The sequence below is a fragment of the Mixophyes fleayi genome, chromosome 10 (genome assembly GCF_038048845.1).
Source record: "Mixophyes fleayi isolate aMixFle1 chromosome 10, aMixFle1.hap1, whole genome shotgun sequence".
NCBI lineage: Eukaryota > Metazoa > Chordata > Amphibia > Anura > Limnodynastidae > Mixophyes > Mixophyes fleayi.
Genome location: NC_134411.1, coordinates 38,113,722 through 38,137,496, shown reverse-complemented (window position 1 = coordinate 38,137,496; position 23,775 = coordinate 38,113,722). Strand labels below are relative to the sequence as shown.

The following is a 23,775-nucleotide window of genomic DNA, read 5'->3' as shown; positions in this document are numbered from 1 at the left end:
TTCTAACCAGCCATCTCCTTTATCTGTTTATCTACCACACTTAATATAATGAGACCATTAAAGGCTCTTTCTGTTTTGTGGGAATGTTTTAAATTAGACATAAATATAAAACACCAGTGTTTCGGTGATTCCCCTCATATGGCCGGTCCCTGGACGTCTGTTGCGGGCAGCCAGATCTGTCCTCGCTCCTTCTGTAGGGTGTTATCAACCCGCTGAGCTAGGAGACCGTCCCTGGGCGTGGCGGACGTCAGGTGACCCGCTAGTTGGGGTGTATGACCGAACCCCTAGTAAATACATTTATAGTTATGTTACAGAGCTCCGTAATGCATGATGATTATCTTGGATCATTACAGAACATTCTTTGCGGCACAGTATCAGAGCCGTCATAATATAATGTATATTATCCATGTATCGCTGTGATTAGATGATGTTTACATAAAGATTTAATGTAGGTATGTACTCTTTAGCTTCACGTTACACGAACTGGATATATAATATATTATACTAATGGACTTTTCATGTGAAGTTGATTATAAACACTGTTAAACCCAGGTGCTGCTGACAACCTCGTTCCTTATCTCTCATCCTGACATCTCTGCTAATCTGTAATCTCTGCTGTCATTTCTGTACCGTACATCCCCTCCGCAGGCTTTACCCCTTCCTGATAACTCTACGCCAGAGCTCGCCCCCTGCGACCCAGCGCCCGTTAACCCTCGCTTTGCTAAACCTCCGGACCCACCCCTCTGTCCTGTTCAGACTGCACCCAGAAGGCAGGTATGATGTCATGCTCTAGCTATGTGGAGTGAGTATTTGGCTGCACCCGAGGGTCACGGGAACTCACGCCGTTTCCTGTACATGCATGTGCTACAGGCTTATATTTATGGGAGAATATTTTTACGATTTATTGATATAAAACTACAGTTGACATCCTCTTTGAACCCCAAAAGAGAACATATCAAATGAAATGAAAATACGTTGTAGTAAGATCAGACGTAGGCAGCCTGTGGCTCTCCAGTTGTTGTGGAACTACAAGTCCCAACAGAGCCTGACAGCCTATGCCTTGCAAGGCACACTGAGATTTGTAGTTCTACAACAGTCGGAGAGTGGCGGGTTTCCAGACCCTTCTGTAGGTGGCTGACCCACAACTGACCCCAACTAGCAGAATAATACATAAATATTCTCTGACATTATACAGACCACACATGAATAATCTTGTTTTGGCAGAGGTCAGTGTGATTTAGCAATAACGGCACCGCCTGGCAGTCTCGCTATCTTATTGCCTCTACTGACGCTTTCAGTTAAAGAAACCTTGTCCAATTAATGATGTGTAATTAAGCTAATGCTTCTCTGCTTATATTGTTATATTATTTTTCTTAATTTTCACTCGAGACATTAGTTATCATGGTGCAGAGCAGAGTTTTTCAGTACTGCTTATATATCATTCACCTCCCTGTTAGGTTAGCAGCCCTGAGCACCCAACCATTCCTGAGGTGCAGCCCCCCACTCCCCTGAAATAGTCTGGTCGTACAAATTCACTGAACTATATAAACATTGTAAACCACAGGCCTTTTTTTAGGGGCCCATCTCAGGAATTTTGGGGAGCCTTTGCCTAATTGGGGAAGGAGTTATAGTCCCCTTTTGCCTTCTAGGTTTGGCAATCGTCCTATACTTGTATAGATCAGAGAGATCTGCCGCAGATGACCGTTGTTTGAATGTCATGTGATGCATGGGACCTAGCCTAGAACCAGGAACCCTTCTTTTCATTTGCAGTATTTCCCAGTTTCAGGCAGTAGCTAGGACTCTGGCCAGACCGCCGTCTCCTCCGGCCACACCACCCACAGCTACCGTGACCAGGGATCCCAGGTCTAGAGGAGGCACGCAGACCCCTCCCAGCCCTGCCGAAAGAAGAGACTCTCTCACCTCTGCCTGTCCTTCCGCTCTGGTTCTCTCTGGTATCTTAGAACGTCTGCAGCACATTGAGGAGAGGGCTCTGCAGGTGATCCTCCATTATATCCTGCCAGCGGTTTGCAGGGCATGAGTTTATATATTGCATGCAGTAAAATATACACATATCACGTGTGCTAGTCCCTTGCTCCACCACACTTAACTAAGTCAACAAGACATGTCCTGATATAAAGTCACATATATGTGAACTATAAAGCGTCTGTACACTTCCCCTTGCGTTGAATATCGGTAGTTGATTCTGGCAGCCGTTGACCCGGGAGACGTTTGAAACATCAGAGAATGTTCTGAAGTTGAAGAGAGAGGAGTCTGATTGGTCGTGAGCCCCTGCAACCAATCATCTGCCCCCTCCTCCAGCTCACAGCCAATCGGATGCATTACTCATGTAGGGTGTGCATGTATCTTCGTATACTCAGATAGCCCATCCTGTTTCCACCAATAGGAATCTTTAACTCACAATGCTTTTTTTCCCCCTAATTCCAGCTGCTGATGTCTCTACATTAACACTATCAGTGTAAGTGTGTCCTGTCATAATTTTGGTGTCCTAATAGAAGTATAGGCAGAGTTTGAGTGCACTCAGGTCACATGAGAGTCCCAATTTTTAATTTCAAAATGATAGGAGCCTTATGCCACAGTATATCACTAAGTCCAACAAACTTTGAGGTACGCTCAACTCTCCAGGCCCCATACAAAGGGTTTGGCGTCAGGTAAGAAGTCGCTAGCTCACTTTACCACCATTAAATCTCGACACCGATAGTAACTGCAGGTTAGATTGGGGCCTGATGCAGAGTTGTGTAACGTAAATTGCGCTAATTTGCACTCTGCATGTGATCAACTCGTCAACCAATCAGCAATTGGCTTGTATCTGTCTAGTGCAGATCTCTGGCGCTGTGATTTCTGTGCAGATTTGCTCTCTCTTTGTTGTGTTTCTTCCTTTCACTTTTCTTTTTCTCCACTCTCTCTCTGTTTCCTCCTTTTCCTATTCCAGAAAAGAGCTCAGGCTTTAGCCATCAGAGACTTTCATAAAAAGAATATTAGAGAGAAGGCTGCGCACCTGGCCTCCATGTTTGGATGCGCAGATTTCCCACAGGTGAATATTCTGGCGTGATTAACACTGCACGGTATCCGTGGTCTCATGTACTCACGTGGAACGATAGGTTGTTTATTGCTGTTGTGTTTGTCCACTAAAGAGGTGACATCCACGTGAGCGTGAGATTTATAGAAAGTCTGTGTCTCGCAGAAGGGAACATTTATATAAACTAACGCACAAGACACGCGCTGTAACCGTCGGCAACCAATCCGCTTTTATACTCTAAATTGTACTAGAAGGTGACGGTTGGAAGTGGATCGGTTGCAATACATTACTGCACTTGTGCTCCAGTTTCCAGAAATGTCCTCTGTAGTAAATAATTGATAGATAATGGGCCTGATTTATATCCAAACGCAACTTGCGGTTAAAAAGAACAGCACGAAACTTGAGCGTAATTCAGCCAGCGCGGATCTCGAGTGTAAATACGCTCTTTCCATTTGTTACGTGTCGTATGTTAACAGACACAACACATGCTAAAAAACAGTATATACATAAATTAGGATGTTCCTAATGCATACTGTACGTTCAATGCAATGTGCAGAGCGAATTCACATAAAATACGGCACGCAAATGGCGTTCGGCTATGAATCAGGCCCAATATGTATATAACATCAGTGACCTTATTATAAATACTAAGCAGGCTCCATGTGAAATGTTAGTCTTAGGGCTAGATTTACTAAACTGCGGGTTTGAAAAAGTGGAGATGTTGCCTATAGCAACCAATCAGATTCTAGCTGTCATTTTGTAGAACGCACTTAATAAATGACATCTAGAATCTGATTGGTTGCTATAGGCAACATTTCCACTTTTCCAAACCCGCAGTTTAGTAAATATACCCCATAGTCTTTTTATACAGAGTGTCAGTGGCCGAGCGTTACTTTGTGTATTTACTGCTGTTAATGAAATTATAATCACTTTTCTTGTGGCACAAACTATTTTGTGTGAGTTTTCTATTCACTTGGAACATTGTTTATATCTGTGTAATACAGAACCGCTCGTTGAGTAACACAGTAAAGTGCAAGTAACACGCATGTAAACTCCTAGTATGTGTAACGTAACATGTCAGACTATTTATTCGTATCTCTCTTTTTATTTACATTCTTATACTGTGGTGTAATATTTTTATGTTGCTTCTGCTCTACACAGAATAAACTTCTGCCCCCCGGCTTATCTCATTTTCCATCTAAAGTCCCTTACTATGAACCCCAAGACCCTGGCTCGCCTCCTTCATCTCCATCAGTCACTTACTCCGCCCACAGCGACTTTCAGTCTAACAAGGTACCGCAGCTTGCAAGCTTACGCCTCACCATACAAACGTAACGGCCTCTAATGGAATAAAAAAAAACATATCTAAAGTGCCTTAAACACAGGAAGACTGCTGTGCGCAGGGGAAATATCTCCCCTCACGCTCACAACGTTACCTCAGATGCCTTCAGTTCTGATAAACTACTTTACAGACTTATTTGTGAATGTGATTAGTGTTATATTTTCCTTTAGTCATCCTATAAAAACCTGTTAATCATATCTGCAAATACAGCAGTTTCAGGATGTTACCGAGATGAAGATATTTGAGGTAATGTGGTGATTGTGAGGGAAAAAATCCTCTTGTACCACAGACTTCCTGTTATTTTTTTCAAAGACACTGCCATAAAAAAAAAAGAAGAAAAAGAAAATGTCTGATAACAGAGGACAATAGCTCGCTGTGAGGTAGATGACAAAGTGCAATAATTCACTTTATGGTTGGATGAATAATTTTATCTTTTTTTTTTTTTTAAATAACTACATAGGCTGCAATCTGTGTAAATAGATAAAATAAATAATGGTTTTGCTTGGACTGTGTAAACTATATGTAAGGGCATATGTGTCACACGCCACTCGTTCACACAGCAAAAGTAAGTAAGGCAAAACCATGTTGAATTGGAGGGGGGGGGGGGACATTTAAAATGTGATGGTAGATTTATATTTGGGGTAGGGCATGTCCTAGATCAACTTTATATTTCAGTGTACAAATAAGCTATCAAGTATTTGTGTGCTACATGAAAAAACAGCCAGTATTTTCCTTATGTGCAAAATAATAAACTAATTTACACCCCTTGCATTGTAACATGGTTTTGTCCAGGAAACTTGAGTAAGAAAACATACTCAATATTTTGCTTAACTTTCCTTAACGAATCAGGCCCCTCGTCAGTAAATGAGGTTAGAAGGGGATCATTATCAGCCTCTTATCTGTGGATCAGGTGTAAGCTGGACGGGATCCGGTTGGTCGGATCTTGTACAATTTGGCCCCCGATGTGTATGAAGCTCAGACTGACTTGTCAGCAGCTTATATGAAGATATGGAGAAATATTCAGGACATTCGTTTAAATTCTTCACACACTTTAGAGCCCGGACACATGTGCATTAAAAACGTAAATGTTATAAGTTGTGATTTATAAACACGTTGGAATAGATGGACGCACGTGTTTAGAACTCCCTTTGTTAACGCAGATTGGTCAGCGCTCATCTTACTGTTACATGCTGTCTATTACATTGTATTGTCAGATAACGAGGGAGTGTTATAACCGATGCCCATGTTAATAACATACCTGTGTTTGTGGATGTGTGAAAGGTCTACGTTACTATAAGTCACCTGTGTGGACTCAGCTAAATCCCTTTCCTTTCATTTCTTTCCTGTAACTTAATGAATCACATCCTCTGTCTCTTCCTCTTCCAGTCTTAGCAATAGCCAAGGAATGAAGGAAAATATAATACACAGTGTTCTTCTGAAGAATGTATCAAGTGGGAGGAAACCAGCTACCTAGTGATACATCTAGTGATACAGTCTCCACATAGTGTTACATCCTAAGTGTGGTTAAGAATTGCTGAGTCCGTACTATGAAATCGTTTAGGTTTTAAAGTGGGATTTTCCTGCTGCTAAATAGTTTACCTGGACAAATGATTTCTCAGTTGAAGTTGGTGCAAATCTGTCCTGTTTTCCACACTGCAATGTGAGATTTGCTATTTTACTTTGTCTTTCTTTAAAGAGCAGCCGTCACCTACACCCTGGAGGCCGCCATGTTGTGGGCGAAGCCAGTAGCTCTGAGAACGCGGCCTATCGGCTCTCTAGGATCTGGTGATGTCACCAAGCTCTTTGTGTATGACTGATGTCACTGGTAGTCTAGTGAGCCAGTGGCATTGGCCCAAAATGGCTGCCTCCTCTGTGAATAAGAAATTGGTGCCATTATTATGCCCCCATCTGTCTGTACCTCTGTAGCACTAGCGCCCATCTGTTTGTGCCTGGTAGCACTAGCACCCATCTGTGTGTACCTGGTAGCACTAGCACCCATCTGTGTGTACCTGGTAGCACTAGCACCCATCTGTGTGTACCTGGTAGCACTAGCGCCCATCTGTTTGTGCCTGGTAGCACTAGCACCCATCTGTGTGTACCTGGTAGCACTAGCACCCATCTGTGTGTACCTGGTAGCATTAGCACCCATCTGTGTGTACCTGGTAGCACTAGCACCCATCTGTGTGTACCTGGTAGCATTAGCACCCATCTGTGTGTTCCTGGTAGCACTAGCACCCATCTGTGTGTACCTGGTAGCATTAGCACCCATCTGTGTGTTCCTGGTAGCATTAGCACCCATCTGTGTGTACCTGGTAGCATTAGCACCCATCTGTGTGTACCTGGTAGCATTAGCACCCATCTGTGTGTACCTGGTAGCATTAGCACACATCTGTGTGTACCTGGTAGCACTAGCACCCATCTGTGTGTACCTGGTAGCACTAGCACCCCTATGTCTGTGCCTGGTAGCACTAGCACCCATCTGTCTGTACCTGGTAGCACTAGCACCCATCTGTCTGTGCCTGGTAGCACTAGCACCCATCTGTCTGTGCCTGGTAGCACTAGCACCCATCTGTGTGTACCTGGTAGCACTAGCAGCCCTATGTCTGTGCCTGGTAGCACTAGCACCCATCTGTGTGTACCTGGTAGCACTAGCACCCCTATGTCTGTGCCTGGTAGCACTAGCACCCCTATGTCTGTACCTGGTAGCACTAGCACCCCTATGTCTGTGCCTGGTAGCACTAGCACCCATCTGTGTGTACCTGGTAGCACTAGCACCCCTATGTCTGTGCCTGGTAGCACTAGCACCCATCTGTCTCTGCCTGGTAGCACTAGCACTCCTATGTCTCTGCCTGGTAACACTAGCACACTGTATGTGTCCTCTTATCCTGTTATCATTGTCACTTGCTCATTTATTGTTCTTTATCATATTCATATATAATTGAGTCTTACTTTTATGTCGCTTCCTCAGAATAAACTGTCCCCCGGCTTATCCCATTTTCCATCTAAAATTCCTTCCTATGATCCCCAAGTTCCTGACCCACCTACATCACCTCCATCCGCCTCTGACTCCGCCCTCAACGACTCTCAGTCCAAGAAGGTATCACAGCATGTGACCTGTGCCCATTACTGACCCTCCCCGCTCTATGTCTGCCGTTCGCTAAATAACGCATGGCCTGACACAATGTGTATGTATACAGTATAATGTATAACCTGGGGCCTCCCAGCCATGTGGCCTATAGTTCATCGTATACCTCGTCTCTCCAGCTGTTATATAGTTATATACCCTGACGTGACCTGAGAGTCACCCGGTGCCTGGGGAGGAACAGCCATGAACTGCAGAAATGATCCACACCCTGAGGTCTATTCTGCTTCCGAGCTCAGTGACTCAGTTCCTCTGTCTGATTCTCTTCCAGGACTGACGTAGAAGAATTGAGATAAAAACGAGTATGAAGTAAATGTATCAAAGCTTCTATAAAGGAAAAGAGGTGTTGTCTATAGTAACCAATCAGATTCTAACAATTTATCTAGTACAGGTTAGAACATGATAGCTAGAATCTGATTGGTTGCTGAGGGCAACACCTCCACTTGATAAATCTACCCCTATAACTTTAAATAAGTTAAAGCTATAAAACCTTTCTTATAGATAATTTAACTGACCTTGCCATAGAGTGTAATTTGACTCTTTTTAACAATTTAAAAATTAGTGATATGTTACCACTGGATGAACTATTACTTATTAGGTACATACAGACTTACATTGCTGCCATTACATTTTCTTTATGAATGTGCCACTATGTCCTGTCCTTCCCACTGTCCACCTCCAGAGGGCGCCCTCTCTACTTCTGAGGTATATCTAGGAAATTGCTTTTAACCCAGGAGGGATGACAGAAATTGCACATACGTTACCATGGAAACATACGTGTTATGGAGTAAAAATTATCAACCTGTCTAGTCAGTTTTCCTGTTTGCATTTAAAGTAATTGGACCGCCCTCCAGAGCTGACACTAAATCACCGTGGTCTGAACTGGAGGGCTTACCCAGTCCACGATGGCCTACTCCTTTTATGTACCTCTTAGCCAAAATCTGTCAAACACAGAAATCCTCAGCATGCATGAAACTACTATTTCCCATCATGCATTGCAGTTCATAGTTGCACACAGGCACATTGATGGCAGTATCCTGGCCACGCCCCTTCACATAGACTGGCCAGGCAGCAGTACCGGTATGGTGGCTAAATTAACCAAACGCATTTGTGCTGATTGGTCCTATCTTCCTTCTGTTGAAACGAGTACAAAAGTGATGACAGCGGTGCTGGCTGTGTGTTAGATATAAGGCACCCTGCAACATGTGGAGTATGACATCATAGGCAAACCGAGGGGGGTATCCTAGTGCCTGGAAACCCCCCTCCAAGCCTTGGGCACTGTATAATTGAGGTGGCTGGACCCTGCTCCCACTTCACACAGCTCTGCTTGAAAAGGGAGAGCTTCGTGCACCTAACAGTAGTGCAGGCAGCATTGCCCATGTATATTATGGGGATAGGAAGAGTTGGAGAGCAGCCAAGCACTGTCTAATATTATAGTCACGCCCCCATGCATGCTGGTCACGCCCACTGGTGGCGTGGTGTGGAAACCCCCCTCTACAAATCTTGCGTTTGCCCCTGGACATGGGTGAGAAATGGCTCATTTGGGTCATAATACCTATTAGAAATATTAATTATTGGTCCCAAAACTGATACAAAAATAGGGTTTAGTTGGGCATCATCTTTAATGTTATGAAAGGTCTGATTTCTCCCAAGCATTTTTCAAATCCTCTCCAGTCTTAGCCTCACCCACGTCAGCTGGGAGGCAGCCCCGTGTACCGATCGCCCTCTTGGTAGACTGCCCTGTGTACCTATTGCCCTCTTGGAAAAGTCATAATTGGATCTGCTCTGCTTCTGCCTGTACTGATCCTGTCTGATGTCTGTGTGCTGAGAACGATACAGAATCCTATATGATTAGAGATGTCAACGCTCATTCATCTCTCCAGTTCCTTTATCTTGTAAAACGGCGCAGTGCGTTGTTCACTGTTGAGCGTTCACCTATCACTGCGCTCGGTTGGATGAACTTGTTATGAGCACAGTTCATGTTCTTGTTTTATAATGGTTTATATTGAAGCAGGAAGCTCTGTCTTAATATTTACCCTCTGCTCTGTTGTTACACACCAGTGACAGATCAGAGAGCGGAGGTGTTTCCTAAGGCTCTAGACAAGTCTTATGATCTTGGCTGAGAGACGAGAGCACTAGACTTCCCCGACGGCCGCTTTTCATGCCTCCTGCGCACGCAGCTGCTCACGCCACAAATAAATCCTGCTTTCCACGTCTGTCTGCTCTGTGTAAGCACTCGGCAAAGTCCCGCTGGTTATTGATCCTTGTCCCCTTATTATCGTCAGGTCTTAGCGCAGCGTGACGTCAATGGAGGGTCCACAATTAGACGCAGGTTATTTTGTCCTGATCCGGGACAGGTACTTGTGGTTTCGCAAAAAAAAAAATGCTTACTTAAATTTTATGGTGCATGATAATTATTTAATTGTGGCACTTTGTGGACATGTATATAGTAGGTTAATATGTTACAGCTTCGCTCTTCCCAACAAGCTTTCTAACGTTCAGTGTTGATGATTAGTTGCGGCCGTAGTAGGGTTATTGTTGCACTGGTATATGAGTGGATGTGCCCTAAATGATTAATTGTGCGTTCTAATGTCCCACTATCCAACACCGTCTATTTGATCATCATTATCATCAACATTTATTTATATAGCGCCAGCAGATTTCATAGCGCTTTACAATTGGGAACAAACATTAATAAAACAATACTGGGTAATACATACAGAGAGGTAAGAGGGTTCTGCACACAAGCTTACAATCTATGGGACAATGGTTTGATACACAAGAGCATGTGCTACATCATATTGAATATTTGTCCAGCTAAAATGCAAAGGTTACAAAGTATTTAGTGGGCTGTTTGATCAGTCACACAACTATGTTGGTCAGAGGGTTGTTGTCTTGTGTTAGCTGTGTAGAGGATGGTAATAGGGTAACCTAGGGAGATTAAGATGATGGTTGAGGAATATTATAAGCTTGTCTGAAGAGGTGAGTTTTCAGAGAACGCTTGAAGGAATGAAGACCTAGAGGAAAGTCTTACTGTGCGAGGGAGGGAATTCCATAAAGTGGGTGCAGCCTGAAAAAAGTCATGTAGCTGGGAATGGGAGGATGTGATGAGAGTGGAAGAGAGACGCAGATCTTGTGCAGAACGGAGGTGTTGAGTTGGGAGATATTTTGAGACAAGTGAGGAGATGTATGTTGGTGCAATTTTGTTGACGGCCTTGGATGTTAGCAGAAGAATTTTGTATTGGATCTGTTGAAAAACAGGCAGCCAGTGTAGAGACTGACAGTGGCTCAGCAGAGGAAGAACGATCTGCAAGGGCAGCACAGTGGCCTAGTGGTTAGCACATCTGCCTCACAGCACTGGGGTCATGAGTTCGATTCCCGACCATGGCCTTATCTGTGTGGAGTTTGTATGTTCTCCCTGTGTTTGCGTGGGTTTCCTCCGGGTGCTCCGGTTTCCTCCCACACTCCAAAAACATACTGGTAGGGTAATTGGCTGCAATCAAAAAAATTGACCCTAGTCTCTCTGTCTGTCTGTCTCTGTGTGTGAGTGTGTGTCTATAGTAGGGAATTTAGACTGTAAGCTCCAATGGGGCAGGGACTGATGTGAATGAGTTCTCTGTACAGCGCTGCGGAATTAGTGGCGCTATATAAATAAATGATGATGATGATGATGATGACAGTGGCTCAGCAGAGGAAGAACGATCTGCAAGGATAGTCACTCTAGCCGCTGCGTGCATGCTCTTTACTGGCAACAATTGCTGCTTAATAAACAACAAGTAACAAGAAACTTAGTTGCCACAAAGATATTGACCTGCTGAATCAGCCACGTTCCTAGGTTATTCCTCCTCTATAGCTGGTGCAAAGGATCCGCCTCCTGACGGGCATGTATGCGTGTTTCTGCAGGACTGCATGAGCCGAGTTTGTGTGAACGCCCTTAGCGTACTCCACGTGCGTTTGCGCACTCTACCCCGTGGACAATAGACAGGCTGATTAAGGTAGGAAATGAGGTTCTCTGTAAAATCGTCAATGTCTTTTGCCTCTAGGGAAACTTTTAAATAATAACAATTTTGAAAATATTTGAAAGCGTTGCCAGCGGCTCTATATTTTTGGGATAATTACCCTTTAAAATGATTAAGGCTGCTTTAGTAGTCTGTGTGGATATCACAGAAAGTTAATTTAATCTGAGAGCTGAGGGCATTCCTGCATGAAACAGCAGGTACAGTGTGTTTCAGGGTCTTTGATGTTCTGCCCAGTCACTGATCAGACGATGTTGTGTATAAAGACTGACCAATAGCGTGCAGGAAATAGAATTGAAAATCCCTTCATATAATGAATTATTAGTGCTGGGAGGTCACACAAACTTGGATGGAAATAAAGGATCTCAGCTTTCTAGTGTGATTTCTGAAGGTATACAGTATTTAATTACTTCCTGGTAGTCACACTTTACAATATAGATTAAATAACAGGGTCTATATGGTAATAATATGGGTGATCTTTAGGCGTCTGGACATGAAAAGATTCCTTAGTTACAATAATCATCGTCCAGAGATTCCTGGGATGGTTTGGAAAGGAATTTCCATCACTTACAAGTCAATGCTGTAATATCCGAAATCTGTTCCCAGAGCTGGGTCCCCAGAGGAAATGACTGGGATGTTTGTGTTTAAAATGTGTCTGATATAATCCAGTGCACCCAAATTGTACATTAAATACTAAAAGGAAGTTTAGTAAATAAAGTGTGTAGAACACGTCTCTTTCAGAAGACTAAAATGATACATTGTTTCATTTACTTGTGGTGGCAAAAGATATAATTTCCTCTATGTAACTATGGTATACAAGTTGGAAAAAGTAACAATTAAATGACCCAACAATATATTAAGTTGCAAAACTAACAGATGAACGTATTTGTCTGTTTACTCCACGGTCAGAGAGTGTCTGTTGTCCTAGCAGATTAGTTCAGTTGTGTTGCTGTTCGATATGACCGTAGATCTGCTGTGTAGATACAAATGTCCACAATGCAAAGTCCTGAACTTATCTGTTGTCAGGTCGAAGGGAGCCCAACATTTACAAATCTGAAGGTCGGGGTCCCCCTTTTAAATTAGGAGAATGGCTGTGATGACAATAGCTGTATATAGATGGTGCGTTTTGTTTGTTGGTGATGTCAATTTAAATGATCATAGTTTCGGGTGTTACCGGTCTTCACACCTCGCTACAGATCGTAGATTCTATTTCTAATGGTAAATAAAGAGTTTGGAGGACAGATTTGGTTTGCTTTCTAAACAGTGAATTTTGCCCAAATAGTTTTGTTCCCCTGTGGCTTCTAACACCCTGTACTCTTATGTTAATAACACAGTTACTTTCATTATGGGTCGATACATCGCTTGTGTGAATAAACTGACCTTTGACATCTCCACATACCACACCCACTTACCTCATTTGCATGCTGCAGCGGATTGTCCTGTTTTTGGCTGGATGCATGGGTTTTATTAATGTAAAGATCACAATTAGAACGGGAATAATGAATAATTGATGAGATGATATTGCTGTGTTTGGAAATAAATTCTTGTTTTAGAGAATGTTTTTTCAACCCTGATCCTCAAGTGCCCCCAACAGGGGTAGGTGGGAACTTCTGCCCCAGAGATCAAATAGCAAATATCAGCACCCAGTGGAGACAGGACTTATCGTGACAGGTGTTGAATTATCCAGTGCCTGTCACGATACTCCCTGCACTGAGGGGGTGCCGGTAAGTACTTGATGGCAATTTGGTAAGTGTTATACATTGCCGAATTCTCCGCATCCGTGCCAACAGGTCTTGTTTTGAGACGCTACTTGTGTAGATTTTTTGATGAAGAAAATCCTGAAAACATGACCTGTGAGGGGCTGGACTTTGTTATACAGCAGAGGCAAGCATCCTGTGGATGGCAGGGAAACCTGAGATTTGTAGTTCCACAACAGCTGGAGTGCCACAAGGGGCCAACCACTGTTGTAGAGGAATGAATGAGGCTTCACCTGGGTTTATCAGTCAGAGGTAAAGAGCATGGCATTGATACCACTTAAATTGTTAATTATGTTTCCTAAATCTGTTCTATCAAGTCCCCCCCGAGTGCTGTACTTGGCTTTGCTGTCTTCATTAATCAGGACCAGCCCTCTTAGGGCACCTCCGCCGTCCTCACCTCCTGTCTGTTCTTCTCGCTGGGTAGATGACTGTAGGAACTGTGTCCAGCAGGATAGGCGCCGTGGCAGAAGTTCTGGTCAATCTTTACATGAGCGATCACAAAACTAAAACAAGGTCGTCCGAGCTGGTAAGCAGCCACATAGTATACACAACAAAATACCACACAACAACAACAAAACACCACACAACAACAACAAAACACTACACAACAAAAATGACCTTAAGTAAAGTGTGAACACATTTTACTCCTAAATGCCGATACAGAACTGATCTCGTCAAACGTGACAAATTTATTTCCGTGTGTGTTTTATTGGGTGAGTGATGTCACTTTGTGTTAAATTCAGATCTCTCTGGAGGGAACGATGGCCGAGCTCATTGCTGATTCTTCTTCCCCTTCTCCTTCTACTTCTTCTTCTGCCTCTCCTCTCCGAAAGGTACCCAAAGACTCATCCCCTCCCCTACTCTGCTGTCTAATACTTCTGTGTTTCGCTAACGGTCAGTGACTTTCTGGAATTAGTAGAACTAGTTATAGTTATTAGTAAAAAGAGCATTGTACAGCACATGTAAAGCAAATCTCGGGACTTGTGTTTGCACAGATTAGCAGTATATTAGAGAGGTTCCTTTGTGGTCAAACACAATATCTTTAGGGTTGGTTGGGTGAGGAGGGGTCTATCCTTAAATACTGCTGATAGTGCATTGCTACATTACTTTATTTATAGATACACACAGAGCACATGCAACGTATACATAGAAGCATAGAAGTGCCACACACATAGTAATACAGCTTACTGACTATGGGTCCTGCCCAGTAATAGACTACAAGCCACAGATCCAGTAATGGAATTACCATTGGTGCTGCAGGGCCCATGGAGATAATGGTGCCCGCTGCATGGCAGATGCAGAGGGTCGGGGGACCCGGTTCTCACCTCCCTACATCAGGGCCCACAGCTTGCTAATTCCGCCTCTGCACAGATCTGCATAGAGGCAACAGTGAACTTTCAGTTCTAACACTGACAGTTCTTATTTACTTTTCTTATAACCTATCAACGAGATCTTTTTCACTATGGTGAATTCCAGACCATGTAACACCCCCACTTAAGAAACGCCAACACCACTGAATATCATCTTGAATATACAGTACAGTTCTGGGCACCACTCTATAAAAAAAGATTTGGAACTAGAAAGGGTTCAGATAAGGGCAACAAAATTGATAAAGGGTATGGAGTCATTAAGTTATGAGGAAAGGTTAGCCAGTTTAGACATGTTTACTTTAGAAAAGAGGTGTCTAAGGGGAGATATGATTAATATGTACAAATAAATTAAGGGTCAATACAGATAACTTTCATGGGGACTTTTTACCCCAAGGACCATACACAGGACACGCGGTCACCCCCTAAGGTAAGAGGAGGGGAAATTTCACAACCAGCAAAGGAAGGGGTTCTTTACAGTAAGGGCAGTCAAGATATGGAATTCATTGCCAGGGAAGGTTGTGATGGCGGATTCAATAGATATGTTTAAGAAAGGGTTAGACAAATTTTTAGCGGAAAGGTGTTTCCAGGGCTACGACCGTTAATTAAAATGAAGGATAGTGTGGATATAGGGTAAAAATAGGACTGCAATATTGAGTCTCGGGGGATTTTCACAATTGAAACAGATTGGCGGTTGCTTACTCTGGATTAATTTCAAATATAAGTGCAGGATCGCAGGAGATCCAAAATAGGTTGAACTTGATGGACTGGTGTCTTTTTTTCAACCTCCTCAACTATGTTGCTATGTAATGCTGCATACTAAATGGGGTGCACACAAATCACTGTACAAATGGATGTCCGCTCCTGGACCCACTTGGAACAGTTGACATTTGTCTCCAGACAATAGCTTAGCGTTACCTCTCTCAGTCTTGTACGGTCCAGCATATACGCTGATTTGCAGACGGTCGCGGCTGGTGATCTCAGGACCGGCGTCCTTTACGCTCTGACTTATCGTTAATATCTGGTTTGTCAAAACTGTCACAAAAACAATGAAACCTGTGTTTGTTTATTCTCAGGGATCTCTGCGGAAGGAATTCCCCCCAAACATCGGAGGCAGCAACACCTGTTACTTCTGCAAGAAGCGCGTGTACGTGGTGGAGCGGCTGAGCGCGGAGGGACACTTCTTCCATCGCGAATGTTTCAAATGTTCCTTCTGTTCTACGGTCCTCCGTTTGGGAAATTATGTATTTCATATGGAAGAAGGTAAGAACGGCCCCTAGGAGCAGACACTGGAGGGTTTCGGGAGGGGTTTACTAAAGGTTTAAAGCTGACCCCAAGTGGTCAGTTCTGTATTTATTTCAAATCTAGTTTGGAGAAAATGTCTTTATTTGTATATTGGAGTCCGCTAGGCTGGAGTTAAACTTGTGTCTTTAGTAAATCATCCCCTTATTAAATAATTAAATAATTTATAAAGGTTGATGTTTAGAGCTCGCTGTATGTTAGAAGTGGTCTGTACTGTTTGTAATTCGCCGCGCTGTCGCAATGTTATACGTTATTGTTCACTACGAGGCCTCGGGTAACCTTGGCCTTGTCCTTCCGTTCTAACTCCAGTTCTCTGTCCTCCGCTCACTGATCTTTCACTAGTACACACAAAATGTACAAAGGAAACATTCCCCCGAACTAATAAGCCCCGAGGCCGCGGGAGATTCTGGCTGGTCGGTCCTCCGTCCGCCGTTGTGTGTGACATTCCTGATGCTCCATAGGATGAGATTCCCCATGCGGAAAATAATCCTCCTTTATCTACAGTGAAATAATAACAGTGACGGCTCAGAAGCGGCTTAGATCTCATACACAACTTAATCTCACACATCCTTTGCTTCCCTTGGGGTGAAATTCAATGTTAATAACTGTGTATTGAGCAGAGTCGGTCTGTCGGATACACTAAACCGGCCTGCCAGATACATGAGGGGTAATGTATATTTTAGGATATAGACACACAGCTGAGCGGCATTATCACTCGTACTACATTCCTCTCATTCCTCCCGTTTAATAACGCTGATAACATTTTAGTGACTTAAATGGCAACACGCACAGGGACATCTCAGCCGATGACCAGCAATTGGGCCATTACCACAACTAGTCCGGCTTCAATGGCCGATAATGATTTTACTGTGTGTGGGGAAACGAGCGGAGCATCAGGATTTCAGCCAGTGTGGCCAGATTAACGTTACAGAGCTATTTCCACCCAGTTAATGACGCATCGAAAGAAAATACACTAATCTAGAAGAACAGTTAGTTTCCACTGTATGTCATTATAAATATTCATAAAAGGCCATGACATATTCTACATAGAAAATCCAGTTTTTCTGCACATTGATTATTACAAGAGACCATCGCTATGTTGCTTAGTCTTCTGACATAAAACATATTAATCATAAATATCTAATCATAATTGGATAATTAGATGGTTTGTAGATATTTGGAGTCCTTGTAGCTCTAATGAGTGTCTGATTTGCAAAGTGCAGCAAGATTGTTGCAACAGAGTACTAAACTAACAGTACTCTAGCAGTACTAAACTAACAGTACTCTAGCAGTACTAAACTAACAGTACTCTAACAGTACTAAACTAACAGTACTCTAGCAGTACTAAACTAACAGTACTCTAGCAGTACTAAACTAACAGTACTCTAGCAGTACTAAACTAACAGTACTCTAGCAGTACTAAACTAACAGTACTCTAGCAGTACTAAACTAACAGTACTCTAGCAGTACTAAACTAACAGTACTCTAGCAGTACTAAACTAACAGTACTCTAGCAGTACTAAACTAACAGTACTCTAGCAGTACTAAACTAACAGTACTCTAGCAGTACTAAACTAACAGTACTCTAGCAGTACTAAACTAACAGTACTCTATTTTTTTTTTTTAAACTCTCTTAATACAGATCATCTGACGTCTCCAGCTCACAAGTAGATAGGTTAGATAAAATTTTAATATATGCTTTACAAATCTCAGGCCGCTGACTTAATGCCATTGCAGGAAGTCACTAGTAATGGGCGTTCTGTGCTTTCCAAGAAAGGAAATGCAAAACATAATACATTTTTGGAATAACGTTTATTTTTTTCCTTTTATATAATTTTTTTATTGACTCCAATTTCAGATGTTTCTTAAAAACAAATGATTTGAATGAAGGTAAACCGTGAACTAATACAATAAGACATCTATATACATTACTTATAAACACTTTTATATCAGCCATTTAGTAGGTGTTTCATTGTTTTACATTTGTCAGGAAGCCGTTTTGTTTGATTCACAAGCTGTAAAATCGGGTGTCTACAGCATTAAATAAAGTGTGCGTGCGACAGGAAAGTGTTTCCCTTAAACAGCCTGAAAACTTCTGAATTCTGTATTTTACAGGTAAATTTTATTGCGAGCCACATTTTATGCACGCCCTCTCAAACAACAGACAGCGGAAGCGAAGAACGGATTCCAAAATTCAGGTGAGACAGAAAATAAACGTTTTCTTGCCGTAACCAGTAATCGGAACAATTGGGAGCAGATTGATTAGATGAGGGGAAGCGTTTACTAACCGGCTGCTGGAGTTCCCTTGGGAAGTACAACCAGTAATTCGCTGTTAGTAACGAGAGGACTTTCAGTTTTCCAAAACAAATGTTGCTGTTTATAACCCTCACATTCCTCCCTCTGGAATATTTAAGGACTATTGTAGCTCTGTCTCTCTAAATACTAACACACGAAGATGTTTTCTATTTTAGTCGATCACTTTTTTCCATAATCTGTATTTATTTAAGCTATTAATAGATTTTATTCAGTGGATTTTGTTGTTGTTGTTGTTTCTAGTTATTTATACAATTACAGACTAGGTTTTTTTTAAGTCCCAAGTTTTAAAGGGTAATTTTACACAAAAATTGCATACTTCAGTGACTGGTATAATTTTCAACTTAAAATAAGAAATCATCTGTTGCAAACTCAGAAACATTTTCCTTGTGCTATTAATCACATATGGCTAAATTTACTAGAATTTCATAAACGGGAAATGTGTTGATGTGGCCCACAGCAACCAATCAGATTCTAGCCATTATTTTCTTTCTTTAGAAGTGTTAAGAAATCTAGCTCTTAGATTGTGAATAACTGACCTTCTGTATCAAAATCTGTAGACATGGAAACAAGTTGCGGACTGCACATATGGTTTTAATACTTGCTAAGGAAAGTCAGTTATTCACAACTTACCTGTTTAATGGCAGGGACATATTGCTTCTGAGGTTTGAACAGGCATTTTCAGGCAGAGTTCTCTTAACCAAGAACCTTCTGTTTGATTGCAAATTAGTCAGATTAGACAAAGCACAGTCGGTCCCTTAAGCTCTTACTTTGCACAACTGCAAGATAGAGAAGCACCACTGCCCTAGGCGATGGATACAGAAAATCGAACAAATTTATTTAAGCATAAACACATCACTTATCCCGGTATATTATTTATTTACCTCACTACTTTCATGGTAGTAAATGTATTTACCATACCACCCAACCACCCCAGTTCCAGGGCCATAAAAGGGGAGGGGCTTACAAAACCAGGCAGAGTTTTGCCCCAAAGTGGGCTTTGCTGGGTGGGGAGTGGGCGTTTCTGTGAACTGGGATGGGACATATTTTGTCCAGTGTCTTTTTTGGGCGGTATGCTTTACTTAATTACTCATCAAGACAGTTAGGAACTAAACAAAACAATGGAATAAATTTGCTCCTGGACAAACCAAGTTGCAATGTAAGAGGTGCAAATGCATAATTTTTTTTTGCATGTAGCACACAAATACTGTTCAGATTTATTTTTATTTTGATGCTGCAATTTAGAGTTGAGCTAGGACATGTCCCCTCTTAACTCTGTTAAATCTGTGCGCACATTGTAAATCCCCCCCCCTTCCTGAAGTGGTTTTGTCAAGGTGCATATTTGCTCCTATCTCAGGCCCTACATTTTCTTACTCTTTAAATGCCTCTTGAGTTTCAAAGTTGTGTAATATTGGAAAAGATCTGAAGAAGCGCTGAACATCATCATCATCATTTATTTATATAGCACCAGCAAATTCCGAAGCACTTTACTGTTTTTATGTATTGAGCCCCTTTCAGCATCCGGTCTCTGCTGGCCAGTCGGCCTATTTTGATGTATATCTACTTAGCTGCCCCACTGACCACTCTGGGTCTTTGTGTTTTGCAGGAACAAGATAAAACGTGGCAGAAGGAACAGGCCAGGCCTGCGGAAGTCACGACGGACAGCCCTTACAGCGCCGGCAGCAGTTCAGAGGATAGCTCCCCAGGTATCATGACTTCCTTATTTAGGAAAACGCTAAGCCGGCCTCTAGCGGTGACGAGGGATCTACTTGCCTTCCCCAGCCGCCTGTCTAACTGGATGCACGGTGTAGTGCGTGGCGCAAACCGCCACATCAGGGACAATGCACAGAAATATGTCTACATGTATGAACTGCTAAGCGTGGGCGTGCCCTTACTGTATGTGCTTCTTGAGGATTTAGCCCTCATGTACCAAGAAGCAGGGCCTTCCCTACAGTTAATAATTGAGGAAGCGCACAACGCGTTTTGGTACAGAAACACCTAGATGTGAAATACCTTGAAGTTTCTAGGGGTGACTTCTTCCACATCCACACAGGAGACGCTTTCCGCTCAGTTAGCTGTCATGGTGTGACATACTAACATTATATGCACTGATGGTGTTTTGATGATAATGGAAGGAAACGCGTTAGTTTGCACTTTTATATACAAAGTCCCAATATTTCAGGTTTACATTTTATATACTTTGAATCAGTGTAATAATTTAGGGGACCTATAGGAACCAGCAGAAACATTATACCCCTGGCTTTCAAACTTTCATTAGATCTGTAGCGTGAAAACAAACATATTTTATTTGATACATTTCTGGTCTTCCATATTCGTCCTTTGTACACTGTAATTGTCTCTTTTCAGTAGAACACTGCGTCTCAAACCGTTAATGGTTTCGAAGTGCGACCAGTCGCAAGATTGTTATTCAGTTTGTTCATTTTTCACTAGTGCAGGAATATTAATTTATTTGTGGGTTATTTTATATCAAGCAGAAAGTTAGAATATGGAAGAAATTTCAACCGCTTCAAGAAACCTTTCACCTACATCTCTGCATAGATTTTATTTAAAAAAAATAGTTGACCGCGGCTTTTAGTTGCCGGATTGCAATGTGGGTATTTAAAAGATGGCATTTAAAAAGAGAACCTTTTATTAAGAAGACAGGAATATTAGACCTGCTCTTTAATTATTGACATTATGGTCTCCCCTGTGCTGACATCGCCTCTCTAATGAGGATGGCGTTCTATGCAAACGAGATGGGAGGGACATGTTGTTCTATGCAAATGAGATGGGAGGGACAACATTCTCCTGTGTTGATTAGCTGAGCACACATGTAATCTAATATAACATATAATTACCCAGATAAACCATTATTTGATACTATAACTCAGGCTTAGGCAACTGGTAACCAGCTGCCGTGGTACTAGTGGTCCCAGCATACCTTACTAGTGCCTTGGTGGAACTTGTAGTCCCACAGCTTCAATTAGACACTATCACCGCTAGCTGCCATAAAAGTAATATATCACACAGATTAGTGTTATCATTTTGGTCTAAACATTTCTTATTACCAAATATTTAAAGTAAATTCAGCAAAATATTAAAAATAAATTGTTTATATTTGTGCAGAATTGTGTTCTGCAAATATCTTATCAATATCTTATCAATCGCACCGACACATTTCAGTTGATAAAATAGAGAAGTATCTATATTAATCTATTCTAGATAGGAAGCCCCTATCTCAATTTTAATACCGTAGAAGATGTAAATCTAAAATAAAATGCAAAAGTCTTAACATTTTTAATGTTTAAAATGAAATTCAAGAAAAGCTTCTTGAGAATTGGCTCAATTTGCAATATGCATTATTTTAAAAATGTGCAATAAAAAAATTGATACTTGGTCGACCAAAAAGTGCGCTGGAGCCGACCTGCTGTGCCAAATACTGCATTAGTGCTCACACAGACGTGAGGCTGTAATTACACTTTTTTTTAACTAGGTCCTTTTTTTTAAACACTAATTTGATACAATTTGCATTTTTTTAGTCATTTTTGTTATCTTGTGATTGTTTAATTGTCTTGATTTTGTTTCTGTATTTTGCTACATTGTTCCTTTAGTTTGGCTTGTATATTGTATTCTGGGAAATTTGACAGAAAGAGAATTTGCTCAAGTTTTGCTCCCAGTAAAAAATATTAAAGAAGAAAAAGTTTAAAACGAAACAAAAATGCAAAACTTAAGCAACATTTTCTGAAGTTTCTTCATTTAGATGTTTTAGAGCAGAGCTGAGTAAGATCGCTGTGGAACTAAAATTCCCAGCATGCCCTTCTAACACGCTGGGACTTGTAGTTCTACAACGGCTGGAAGGCAGAGGTTGCCGAGCTCAGTTCTACAGCCTGTATTTCTGTTGATTTTCACGCTGTAGGACTATGAATTTGTCCCAGATGAGTACTGTATGTATGAGGAAAAAAAGAACCTTATTTCTAGCGGGACGAAACTGCCAAATTTAAAATTGTTTTCGGCTCCGTGTATTTTTCTGGAATGAATGTTATCCAGAACATTTCAGAAATTCAGAATACTGACCGGATTTCACGGTACTCTGCCTGTGCCAATTTTTACAGACATTTCAAAGGTTTGATCATTTCAGGAGCGTAAAGTAAGGCAAATAAGGTTCCTATTTTCTTCTATTTTTGGCTTAGAAATGTGTTTTATCTGCATAGTTGTATAAAACCTTATAAAAATTAAAAGCGCAGGCATTGCCAACAGCAACCTATCAGATTCCAGCTAACATTTACCTAGCTCATTCTACAAAATGAGAGCTAGAATCTGATTGGTTGCTGCTATTGGCAACGCCTTCACTTTTCCCTTTTCAGAAAGTTTGATACTTCTACACTGAGGTCTCCGAATAAATTTCAATTTCTAAATAATTAAGCTCTATTTCAGCTGTTCTCCAAAAACTCTGTTTTCTTAATATCTCTTTCCTGTCTCCTCTATGCTACTTTAGTTCATTCTCACATTCCAGTTCTACGCCCACTAGTTGGCTGAAGCAATGCTACTGTCAGGTGATTCTCTTGCTTGCCAAAGTTTCTAACTAATACTCCCAAATATTTTGTTGTTTTTTTTTTTTTTCTTTTGTAATTTTTTTTTTCACAGCTAACGAATTTTGCATCCCCTAACTGTGTTGTGTGGTGTTATGGAGCAATTTGTGTTTGTCTGGTATAATCCGCACCCGTAACGTTCCTGAAAGAGTTAACCTCTCTGTCATCAGTAACTCACTTGCCTCGTCTCTACTAATATTGACGCTTATGATGTGTTGAAAACTCGTAAAAAAAAACTCTCAGATATTTATTGGCCGTTGCCAGAGTTTAATGGAAGATTAGGGCTGTAATCGGGGGTTAAGTGATACTTTTTATTGGGTAAATGAGAAGAGATAGTCCCAGTCTGGCGAGAAGACTTAGGGTCTGTTACAAAATCTCATACAGCACAATAATATGCTTCGTGGCTGGATAAACTTGACTTTAGCCACACAGAGGCAACATTTTACCCAAACTCTATCGTCCTGTCTTAAACGGCTAAAAAGCCATAACTTGTATAGGAAAAAATATCGGGAACAATTTGCAGTTAATTTCTAATGCAGGATCGGGGTGAGGGAACGTAACCCCCAATTCTATCAGCATATAGTTGCTGTGATTCTATTATCGATTCTGCTTCCAAAGACGGACGTATTGTCTCTTGGTTCTATTCTATCGTAGAAAATGTTATAGTATGGCCATAACCGGATTTATCTTCTAGACCATTTCAGTATAATTATTGTTGGAATAAAGAAATAATTAATGATTTTCCCCGGGAACCATCCTCTGATCCATTTCAAAATCAGGAATGAATTCCAATAAACCTGCATTCCCTGATATATAAAATTCCAGGACATCTTTTCTTAGGTTCTAGATCATTTCAATGTATATATTTTGTGCCAGGATCTTCACCTCTGTCCTAGATCATTTTAATAGT

At 41.6% G+C, this 23,775-nt stretch overlaps 1 protein-coding gene across 4 annotated transcripts in view; it reads left to right on the top strand.

Moving 5' to 3' along the window:
* MICAL2 (microtubule associated monooxygenase, calponin and LIM domain containing 2) overlaps window positions 1–23,775 on the top strand; it is a 157,963-nt gene that overhangs the window by 72,415 nt on the left and 61,773 nt on the right. The window contains exons 17-28 of one of the 4 annotated variants that reach the window (XM_075188466.1): window positions 649–774; window positions 1,781–1,996; window positions 2,951–3,052; window positions 4,199–4,330; window positions 7,348–7,476; window positions 9,807–9,878; window positions 13,719–13,820; window positions 14,038–14,127; window positions 15,738–15,924; window positions 18,079–18,161; window positions 19,883–19,982; window positions 22,772–22,829. In XM_075188466.1, the coding sequence (XP_075044567.1) occupies window positions 649–774; window positions 1,781–1,996; window positions 2,951–3,052; window positions 4,199–4,330; window positions 7,348–7,476; window positions 9,807–9,878; window positions 13,719–13,820; window positions 14,038–14,127; window positions 15,738–15,924; window positions 18,079–18,161; window positions 19,883–19,982; window positions 22,772–22,812 (1,380 nt within the window). In that variant the 3' untranslated portion in view covers window positions 22,813–22,829. Of the gene's footprint in view, window positions 1–648; window positions 775–1,780; window positions 1,997–2,950; window positions 3,053–4,198; window positions 4,331–7,347; window positions 7,477–9,806; window positions 9,879–13,718; window positions 13,821–14,037; window positions 14,128–15,737; window positions 15,925–18,078; window positions 18,162–19,882; window positions 22,830–23,775 lie in introns of all 4 variants that reach the window. The other 3 variants (XR_012679496.1, XM_075188463.1, XM_075188464.1) reach the window with 3 other exon arrangements.